Here is an 11144-nt window from a genome sequence, read left to right as displayed (position 1 = left end):
GGAAACTCAAACAATGGCTCTGCATCAACCTAGAGGGGTGGGATGGGGAGGGAGATGGGAGGGAGGGTCAAAAGGTAGGGGATATATGGCTGATACATCATGAGAAACGCTGGGCTGGAAGAAACACAAGCTGGAATCAAGACTGCCGGGAGAAATATCAATAACCTCAGATATGCAGATGACACCACCCTTATGGCAGAAAGTGAAGAAGAACTAAACAGCCTCTTGATGAAAGTGAAAGAGGAGAGTGAAAAAGTTGGCTTAAAGCTCAACATTCAGAAAACTAAGATCATGGCATCTGGTCCCATCACTTCATGGGAAATGGATGGGGAAACAGTGGAAACAGTGGCTGACTTTATTTTTGGGGGCTCCAAAATCACTGCTGATGGTGATTGCAGCCATGAAATTAAAAGATGCTTACTCCTTGGAAGGAAGGTTATGGCCAGCCTAGATAGCATATTTAAAAGCAGAGACATTACTTTGCCAACAAAAGTCCGTCTAGTCAAGGCTATGGTTTTTCCAGTGGTCATGTATGGATGTGAGAGTTGGACGGTGAAGAAAGCTGAGTGCCGCAGAATTGATGCTTTTGAACTGTGGTGTTGGAGAAGACTCTTGAGAGTCCCTTGGACTGCAAGGAGATCCAACCAGTCCATCCTAAAGGAGATCAATCCTGGGTGTTCATTGGAAGGACTGATGTTGAAGCTGGAACTCCAATACTTTGGCCACCTCATGCGAGGAGTTGACTCATTGGAAAAGACCCTGATGCTGGGTGGGATTGCGGGCAGGAGGAGAAGGAGACGACAGAGGATGAGATGGTTGGATGGCATCACTGACTCGATGGACATGGGTTTGGGTGGACTCCGGGAGTTGGTGATGGACAGAGAGGCCTGGTGTGCTGCAATTCATGGGGTCGCAAAGAGTCGGACACAACTGAGCGACTGAACTGAACTGAACTGATGGCTGATTCATGTTGAGATTTAACAGAAAACAACAAAATTCTGTAAAGCAATTATTCTTCAATTAAAAAAAAAAAAAGAATGCTGGAGTGGGTTGCCATGCCCTCCTCCAGGGGATCTTCCAGACCCAGGGATCAAACCCGCATGCTCTTAGGCAGGCAGATTCTTTACCACTAGCACCACCTGGGAAGCCCACCAAATCTCATGAGGAAAGAAATCCTATAGGAACTGAACAATGACTATGCAATCATGATGCATACGAGGTGCCTACTGTGTGCTGGGTACTGGGGGTGCCCTGGGAAGCAGCGCCAGACAAAAGAGTCCCTGAACCCAGGGAGCAGCCCAGGGAAAGGACCAGCATTTAGAAATGGGTAACCCTAGCCACTCCACAGAAAGTTGTGTCTCTTAATAGCAGGGGAGCCAGATAGTTTATTGTCCAAATCAGGACATTTTTGAAACTAAAAAGAGGAGCTATTAATAATTACATTGAGCCCGTAGGTGTCCTGGACAAACCACGCACATGATTGCATTAAAAGCAACAGTCCCCCTGTCTTCTGTCCCTCTGGCCACTAAAGGCACTTTGGCTACTGGTCAAAGCTGCCAGATCTGACCCCCTCTGCCTGCCCTTGGACGAGGGAGAACACAGAGGATGCGCTCCAGGAAGGGGGAGGGGCGAGCAGGAAGGACTGCAGGGCCCAGAGCTAGAATCAGTGATCAGAAACTAGGGCAAGCCTGCGTCTGGGATCAGACACAGGTAGAAGGGGTATGGGATACGGCACCAGCCTCCAGCTGCCACGTCTGGGAGCTCAGCTCACATGCAGGTGGCTTTTGCAGGCTCTCCACCCTCCCCAGCTGCCCAAGTCCTGCCTGCTTCAAGGAAAATGGGTTCCTGTGACTTCTCTGAGTTTCTTCTGCTCTGCCTCCTTGTGCAAAGGTGGTCTGGTCTGTACTTGTGATATAGGTAGAGCCCCCAAGAAGTGTGTGTGTCTGAGACAGAGACAGAGAGACCTATTAATATTTCCTGCTGTCCTTCTGTCTGTCTGACTCTCAGACTATTAATACAAGCCCCATGTCTGGCTGCACCCCCAAAACGTAACACTCCCACAGTGCAACGCTGCCCTCCCAACTGAGCCTGTTGTCTGTTCCGTTTCTGATCGGCGCCAGGCTCGTAGACCCCATGTAGGTAGAATATAACTTTCCATAAATAACCCTTAACCCGACCTACAATTTAGCCTTTGGGTTTTTTTTCCCCTCGTGGTAATGGGATTATAGCCTGGGTCATCCCTCCTAAATCTCCGGGTCCCAGAAGCAGACCCTAGGTGTTAACTCAGGGTTAGGGGGTTGGTTTGAATCCTCTGTTCCCCCACACTGCCTCGCACATGACAAGGACTCAGTACACATTAAGGAACTGAGTCTCCTCCGCCCACGAACCTTCAGCCTCAGTGACTTGGCTGGGGCCATGCCCTCTGCCTAGAATGTCCATGCTTCCTCCTCTACCTGGTAAACTGCTAAGCCACCCATCTGAAACCCTCCCTAAGCTTGATCCCTCATTCCCACTCACCACAGAGCAAATTACTGCCTGTAACACTTGGTCCCTGTAACACTTTGTACAGAACAGTGTGACCTGATTATTTGCCCACGTGCCCACCAGGCTCTGAGCAGCTCGAGTGGGTGTCAGGGTAAGGATCTGAGCCCATGGCTGGCTGTGGGCAAAACATTTAACCCCTTGGTGCCTTTGTGTCCTCATATTCAAACACCAACCTGGTTCCAGAGTCCATTGCCCACCCAACTGTGCCACATCACCTCTGGGGGACTGGATGGTGCATCCATCTCCCACCTGAGCTCGTGTTCTGGGCCCTGGGACTCTTCTCACGATGCATGGATTCTCTGCAGGGTCTCACTGAGGTCTCCTGGGGGCCTGGAGGCAGCAACATCCACTGACACCTATCAAAGGCTTGTGGATGGTGATAACGGGTTTAGGAGGGCTTATTGGGAGTTAAGGGGGAAAATTACAGGGAAGATCTTGGGGTGGGGTTACCTCAAAATGGGCTGGATTCAAACCTTTGCAAAGGGTCATCCCTTCTTATGGCAAAAGGAAAGTATTTCTTGAGTCTCTGTTAGTGCCTAGCACTATGAAGTGAGACAAGAGTTTTGAAAGAAGCACAAGCCATGGTCCTTGCTTGTGAAAAGTTTACATTTTCATCACGGAGGCATAAGATTCACATTTGGGAAAAAGTTTGACTGAGCTTCTGTGAGCTGGTCCTGATACTTGACTTTGTGTCTATTCTGGTACTAAACATGGCTTGGCTGGGAGGGACAGGTGACCCATGAAGGAATGCTAAATGGAAGACATAGAATCTGAAGTCAAAGGAGTGACAGAGACAAAGGGGCCGGACATCTGGGGAGAGGGGATCAGCAGGAGTTAGAATATTTCTGGAAGGTTCAGGGAAGGGGTGACAAGGAACATGAACCCCAAAGAAAGAGCAGGAGTTGTTGGGGGTGGTAAGCAAGGGCAGTAAACTACAGGTCGGGACAGTCTGGGGCCACTTGGGAGTCATTAAGGGAGTTTGGGAGAGTGAGGGATGGGGATCAAACAGTCTTGTATGTCAGACTGAAAAGCCTGAACTTGATCCTGGCTAGGAGGAGCTATTGAAGGATTTTAAATATTTTTATTTATTTGGCTGCACTAGGTCTTAGTTGCAGCACGTGGGATCTTTGATCTTCATTGTGTCACTTGGGATCTTTCGTTATGGGATGCAAACTCTAAGTTGCAGCATGTGGGATCTAGTTCCCTGACCAGGGATTGAACCCAGTCACCTTGCATTGGGAGCAGAAGTCTTAACCACTGGACCACCTGGGAAGTCCCGAGGAGTTTTTGAACAGAGGTATGACATGAGGAGAACAGTGTTTTTGGAAGACAGTGTTGGGGCCAGGCTGTGGAAGGGAGACTAGGCTGAGGTTAATACAATGGCCGAGGTGAAGGGATGAAGTCTAGGTTTGGAAAGGAAGGGATGAACATGACCTTTCAAAGGAAGGATGTAATTGCCACAAGGGCTACCATAACACTGTCAAAGGTGCCTCCCAGGTTTGAGCTCTAGTGACCAAGAGAAGAATGTTAACGTTGACAGAAATGACCACATGTGGTTGACAAAACAAGACCACATCCTCTCCGCAACAATTCGTTGTCTTTATTAACAATGCCTCTGGATTCTGAAAGAACAGACTGGTATTTCATAAAGCAATATTAACGTTGTCATTCTCTACAAGGAAAACTTTTGCATAAATAACTTAAGTGAGAAAATAAATATGTAACTTAACTCTTTAGAAAAAAAACAAAAACTGCTACTTTCATTCTTGTGGACAAATTCCACTTAAAAAGATTGCAAAAACAACCAGCTGGGCAGGCTTTCACATGGCATGTGCTTCTGTTTAAAAAAAAAATTTTTTTTTAAGCAATTAAAAACTGCACAGAAAGTAAGTGGTGCCTGGAAATGATTTTCCAAAAGATTTTTGGATGGTAGCTATTAAGCTTTGCGGTTTCTCAGCATATATACAGCACTTGTAATTTTTTCCCCAATGATATTATTTTAATGTAGGCTATGCCATCACACGTAACAGCAGTAAGAAGCTCTTTTCCAAACAGAAATGTGTCCTTGAGTGGTAGGCAGGAGGAGAGTCTTGAAAGGGACCCTCTGGTCTTTGAACGGGTGGAGGCTGCTCACTTGGGCCCACAAGCCCAGTGTGCTGTGACCTTGGGCTTCTCTATGAAAGATGACCTTAAATAAAATATGGCCATGATGGGGGGGGAGGGTGCTCTTTGAGTACAAAGAGTAATCTCTGTGCCTCCCACCACCCTTGGGACCTTCCTCTCTTATTCCAATGGATGATGCTGTTTCTGTGTCCTTTGTGATGGAGAGTGGAGGTAGCAAAACATCTGGGATCCCAGGCTGGGACACACCACAGCTTCTCCCACGAGTCTGTCAGCCATAAATAGACTCTTTTCCTTTTTTCATCTTTGGCTGTCAGATCAGAGGATTACAACTCCGAATTCTGGAAGCGACCCCATCAATGATTCAATCCAAACTCTCCTCTGCCCATTCAAAGGGCACCCGAGTCCGTGGAATCACGTGACAGCAGATTGCTCCAGATGCTTACCCCACCCCCACTTCCATTTTACAAAGAGGAACTCGAAGTCCAGGAAGACCAGAGCGTAATCATCCGAGATCACGTGGCACGCTGGGGGCAGGGGTAGGACTAGAAACCCCATCTAGGGACCCAGTCTTATGTTCTGGGCACAAGGCACTCAAGGCTTTTCTGCCTGGCAGAGAGGTGGGGGAGGGGGAACCGTATCGAACTCTCTTAACCAGTTCCTGGGCTTCTCTACTGCTCCCTTAAAACTCCAGGGCAATGAAATGCTTCCTTTTCCGCCTCCCCTCAAGTGGGACCATCAAAAGTAGGCGGCCCCGGCGGCGCGGGGCTGCGTGGCTCAGTGTCTGTGACTCTCAGCGCCCTCCCCTGCCCCCGGGACCCCCTCGGCACGAGCGGGAGGTGGGGAGGTGGTTGCTGACCCCGGGATCCACCAGGCCTGCAGCCAGGAAGGTCTCAGCACCCCGCCCCGGCCCCGGGTTGCAGGTATTAAAAAAATGAAACACAACCGATCAAACCGCGCGCAAGGGGCGGAAACCTGGGGCGCCTGGGTTGGGGGCCGCCCGCGGGGCGGCGGGCCAGCTCTAATAGGCGTTCTCCAGCTCGGCCCGGTTGGCTTTGGTGCCCCGGGCGCGGGGCCGCAGCTTCCGGCCGGTCTGCGGCCGCGCGGCCTCGGGCCCGAAGTCCTTGAGCTCGGACTGGTTGTGGAAGCGAGTGAGGCGCTTGCACTTGCAAGAGGCCACCAGGCGCACCTTGCGCGCGCGCGGCGCCGCGCCGCCCGGACACAACAGCTGCACCCGCTGCGCGCGGTAGCGGTCGGGGATGCAGCGGAAGTCGGGCCCGCTCGGGCGCCACCACTTGCCGCGGCCGATGGCGTTGGGCAGCAGGCGCGCCGGGCCGCATTGGCCCGAGCACACGAGCTCGGTGACCGGCTTGGCGCTGCGGCACGGCCCGTCGGTCACGTAGCGGGTGAAGTGCAGCTCCCGGCAGCTGTACTCGGAGGCATCTGCGGAGAGAGGCGCGCATGAGGGCGGCCACCCGGCCCGGCTCCCCCCAAACCACCCCCGCCCGCCGTTTCCAAATCTGCCTCTCCCCGGACGCTTTTGCCCCTGGGGGTCTATTATGGGAAGGGCCCAGATACTCTGGAGCTGGTGGAAAGATCACTGGTCTACCCTCTCGCCCTAAAACTTTGGAGTCAAGTGACTGCTTCAGTTTGAATATCAGTTCCATGACTGTGTGACCTTGGACAAGTTGCTTAACCTCTGCGTGCTTCCTATCTGTAAAATGGGTTGTCTTGAAGATTCAATGAGCCAATCCTTTACCTATATAATTAAGGGAACGCTGCCTGGAACATAGTAAGAGCTGGAAGTGTTGGTGTTATTACAGTTATTATTCCTCTCCAAGGGGGCCCTCTTCACCAGACTTAAGTCACATCTGTCCCACAGGGCCCCTGGCCTCAGCAGAGTAGTTATTAGCCACACCTTTCGAATGGCTCTGACTTCTCCCAAATTCCTTTTCTAGCAGGTTGGGAGGGGTGACAGGTTGCAGAGGGGATGGAGAAAGGAGTAGGGGTTAATTGACGGTAATAAATCAGAGCAGCTACTGAGGAGGAGAGGGATGGAAGGGGAGGTGGAGAGGAGACTGAAGTCCTTAGACTTGAAAGGAGCCGATGGCAGCACCTCCAACCCCCTCATTATCACTGAGGCCCGGAGAAGGGAAAGCTCTTTCCGGAGAGGCAGAGCTGGTCTCCTGACTCTGCACCTCTGAGGCCCCTGCACCTCCAGGTTCCCGCAAAGTGGAAGTTGTGTGCCTGGGCACCGTGGGATGTTGGGCGGAGGGGTGAGGGGGTGGCCAAAGGGCTGCCTTTTACTACTTTTACTACCGTTCCTTCCCTATCACGGGCCCGAGATCTGACTGAAAACCTAAAGCTTCAGTTGCCACAAACACTTATTAAGTACCTGGTGTGTACCAGGCACTGCGCTGGGCGCATCTCTTTTGTGCTATTCTGTGGACACCCAATGGTGGCATAGACCTGCTCCCTGGGCGGGGGAAGACTGGGCTCTAAGGTCTGGCTTGATGCCTGAAGACACCTTGATCGTGTCTCCTACTATGGACTTAGACTGGTAGGAGCTTTTTTAAACAGCTGGTCCTCATGTGAGCACCTGGACATCCCCAAGGGTCTCAGAGGGACAGTTTCAATGTGACACAAAGGGATGAAAAATAGTCCTATGACCAAAACCAGAGAGGAGACAGAGAAGGCCAGCCCCCCACGCCCCTACCTTGGAGAACAAGCACAGCAGCGGGGGATGTGGGGGATTGCCTTCCTCCCCCGGCTGGCCTTTTGGTTTCTGGTCTGGTTTGGCACCCTTGCCCCTGCTCCTAGGCCCGCAGGGGTGTTGTGTAGGGGCGGCCTGTTTGCCCAGGGAAGGAGGCTTGGGGCTTTCCAAGAACAGTACCCCTAGGTCAGGTGCTTCCTCGGCACAGGGTGACTCTGGAGCACGTGGCTTCCTCTGCGCCTGTGGCTTTCATGGGAACCCAGAGAGGTGGACGTCTTGGGTTCCTTACAGCCTATCTCTTGAGTTTACTTGATCTTCCCTGGGCAGGAGCAGGGGAGAGGTACGCCTGCTCTGGGGTGCCCTCTGCAGAGGCCCCATTCCCAGCTGGTTGGGAGGTGGGGCAGGGTGGGATGCCAGGGTCGGGGTGGTGGACTCCTCTCCCACCTGGACTGCGGCCAGAGGGCCTTCCTCTGAAGCATCATTCTGGCCCCCGCCCTCAGCCATTCCTGCCAGCTGCAGAGCCAGCTGCACACACTGCCCCGCAGGCTTCTCTGTGCAGACCCAGCCAGGGACCCAGGTGGGGCCTCTGCCCTTCCACTAGGGTCAGGCTCCCTCCCAGGAAGGAGGCAAGGCTGGGTCTAGGGTGGGGACTCAGGACAGATGGTGCCACCTGTGTCCATGCCCGGCCCCAAGGATGCTGCTTCCCCTCCAGGGCCCCCATCCAGGTAGCTGCAGCGCCCATTCCTTCAAGGGCCAGCTCACTGGGTAGATCATGGGTGGTGGGGGCTGAAGGGGTGCCCCTCTGGCATCCCTTTCTCGCTGCTTTGCCAGGATTTGCTGTGACTTTTGGCCTCCGACATCCCCCACGCAATCCCCCCCCCAGGGCTGTCTTGTAATTGGGTCAAACTGGCTTCAAATCTCAGCTGGCTTAACAAGCCACTTCATCTCTGAAGCCTCCTTGGGAGGAGGAACTTGGGAGTTCCCTGGGGTGCGGTTCAGGCATAGTCCATGTAGCATCTGCATCTAGCAGGTGTTCACAGATGTGAAGCTCCCTTGCTTTGTCCCCTCCCCAATGGTGTCAGCAGTTGGACCCTACGCCTCTCTTCTCAGGAGGGGATTCTTTGAAATCTCCTTTCTGAGCCCCTGAGCCTGTCCCAGTGCTGCACCCTCACCACCTCAGCCTCCTTCCTGCTCTGGGCTTTCACTCCCAGGACCCTGTCAGCCCCACGCCCTTGCACTTGAGTTCCAAGGATACAGCTGACATGTCATCTTTCCCTGGCCTCCTGGCAAAGTTGTCCGTCCACTGGTGCTGGTAACAGTCCCAAAGAGAACCTTCCCAGGACCCTTACGCTAAAAATACTCTCCTGTGTCACATACCTTTGGTCTCAAAGGGGTGGTGGGGAGGTCTCCCTCCGTTCTCCGCGCGGTTCATGGTCTTGTTGTTCAGCTCTGGCAGGGGCTCGGGGTACTCGCCCAGCTCAGGGATGATTTCCGTGGCATCATTCTTGAAGGCCTGCCACCCCTGACCCTCCACCACGCGGAAGGCTGCATGCACCAGCAGGCAGACAAGACACAGGGCAAGAGAGAGCTGCATAGTGCCAGCTGGAGGAGGGCACTCAGCCTTCCTAGTAGCACAGGCTCCCGTCCCCAGCCTGGACACGTTTGCCTTTTTAAAGCCCCCTCTGCCTCGTGCCAGCCAATGAGGACAGGCTGGGGCAGGGCTGGTCCCATGCTTCCCTCAGCCCAGGAGGAGGGAACGGGGTGTGCTCCAAGCAAGCCCTCCCCAAAGACTCCTCCTCGAGCTCAGAAATCTCCCAAATTGCTGCCGGTGCCCCCAGGTGACCCACGGTGAGGGGGGCGTGTGAGGCATGCCTCCCACGTGCAGGCAGCTGCAGTTTTCGGATATCAAAACGAACTCCAGCTCCTCATCTCTACCTCTCCAGGCCCCTCAGGCTTTCTCAAAACAAACTTGGGACCAGCTTAATGAAGCAAACTACAGCTCCAAGTCCTCCGCAGGTCTTAGCCAAGCTGATCCCATCTCTCAGGCCAAGTTCATTTGTCACCCCACCAAAATAAAACGGCCCCTGGCATGGACCCAGGCAGAGGCAGAAGGCAGCTTTTTAAGAACTCTCATTGGTCTACATGTGGCTCAGCATCAATTATCCTGACCAAGAAGGCCCCTCTTGTCATCATCCCTCTGGAAGGCAAGAGGGAAATCTGGAGGGTCACAGCGAGGGCTTCCACTTCCGAGGGGGCAGGGATTCTGGTTTCCAGGCCAGGGTGAGAGGTCAACAGGCTCTGGTGATGGAGACAAGGAGGAAACCTTGGCTCAGGCTCCTTGGGGATCTTGTGCTTGGTGACAGGCACTTCTTGGCAGGCTTATGTGCCAAAGGCAGTTATTTCCCGGGCCAGGCTGTGGGGAGAAGTGGAGAGCACAAAATCTCTTTTCTTAGCAAAAGTGGAAGCCAGCATTTTTAGTGCTGACATTTTTTTTTTCTTGTTTCCCAGCGCATTACATTCTTCAAAACCAGCCTTGAGTCCTGTGTGGAAAACCTTATTGGTGCAGAGCATGGGATGGATGTAGTCGGTGAAGCCGTACCAGGTCCAGCTAGCCACAGAGAACTCAGAAGGAATTGCTACCTTTCCCTGGTGGCTCAGATAGTAAAGAATCTGCCCGCAATGTGGGAGACCTGGGTTCCATCCCTGGGCTGGGAAGATCCCCTGGAGGAAGGTATGGCAACCCACTCCAGTATTCTTGCCTGGAGAGTCCCATGGACAGAGGAGCCTGGCAGGCTACAGTCCATAAGCTTGCAAAGAGTTGGACACGACTGAGCGACTAAGCACACACACACACCCTGGAAAAGAAGGAGGGCCTGGGGAGGGGGAGGAAGAGTCACACCTGAGGTGAAGGAAAAGAAAGGAGCACCCGCGGAAGCTTTCGTGGCAGACGGATTGTTTGAGGAGGCACACTCGCTCCAGGCCCCGAAGGAGGCTGGGAAGTGGGCTGTGGTATTTGGTGTTTTCACTGGGCAGTGAGTCAGCACACCCCACCTGCAGAGCCTCTGCAGAGCCTCTGCCACCTGCCTCGACTTGTAAGTCACTGTGTCCATCCGTGGCCGTCTGCCCCTCCTTTCCATCATCCATCACTCGACACATAAATGCAGCTGCTCTGACAGTTTTACAAGCCAGACAGAAGTCCCTGCAGGAAGGGCCCCCTCTGATACCTGCTTCCTAAGTCAGTTTCCTTCAGGGCAGACGAAAACAGCTGTGGCCATTGTTGCGGGCGATCTATCTCTCCCAACAGAGCTGGCCGTGTTGTGAGAAGGGGGCCTTCCGAACCCTCTCCCCTTGTCTGTGACCTTCCAGCCTCCTTTTCCCTGACTCTGGAATGTGGACCGTTAACCCTATTGTGGCCAGACTTCCTGCCCTGGAGTTCGGAGAGGGCAGTTCTGATGTCTGGATTCCTTGAACTGGAGGGACTTGATGCTGGAGCCCCACCTGCTGTTGGGATCTGCAGCTCATCCCTAGGAAACGGAGACCGTGGGGACCATCCTTGTAACACTTCTGCCACCTGCTGGAGACGGGAGGAGGAGCCAGCAATCAGGATGGCAAGGCACGGGATTTCATCATTTGAAACTGAAGTAATGTTTTAGAGAGAGTGCAGCTGCTGCTGCTAAGTCACTTCAGTCGTGTCCGACTCTGTGCAACCCCACAGACGGCAGCCCATCAGGCTCTGCCGTCCCTGGGATTCTCCAGGCAAGACCAC

The 11144-nt window shown here is 53.4% G+C and overlaps 1 protein-coding gene across 1 annotated transcript; it reads right to left on the bottom strand.

Moving 5' to 3' along the window:
• Nucleotides 1-4124: 4124 nt before the first annotated feature.
• Nucleotides 4125-9584, bottom strand: SOST (sclerostin). Its single transcript, XM_081577326.1, has 2 exons — nt 8756-9584; nt 4125-6108 (listed from the first exon to the last, which is right to left on the bottom strand). The coding sequence occupies exons 1-2, from the start codon at nt 8970-8972 to the stop codon at nt 5687-5689; spliced, it is 639 nt and encodes a 212-aa protein (XP_081433452.1). The 5' UTR covers nt 8973-9584; the 3' UTR covers nt 4125-5686.
• Nucleotides 9585-11144: the final 1560 nt, after the last annotated feature.

This window comes from Giraffa tippelskirchi, chromosome 3, assembly GCF_054371585.1.
Source record: "Giraffa tippelskirchi isolate mGirTip1 chromosome 3, T2T-mGirTip1v1.2.pri, whole genome shotgun sequence".
NCBI lineage: Eukaryota > Metazoa > Chordata > Mammalia > Artiodactyla > Giraffidae > Giraffa > Giraffa tippelskirchi.
This window is presented reverse-complemented; position numbering and strand designations above follow the sequence as displayed.

Excerpts from the sequence above, each read along its gene's own strand:
- SOST (XM_081577326.1), bottom strand. The coding sequence starts at position 8,972 with ATGCAGCTCTCTCTTGCCCTGTGTCTTGTCTGCCTGCTGGTGCATGCA. Across the intron at positions 6,109-8,755 it reads CCACCCCTTTGAGACCAAAG|ATGCCTCCGAGTACAGCTGC; the intron begins GTATGTGACACA and ends CTCTCTCCGCAG.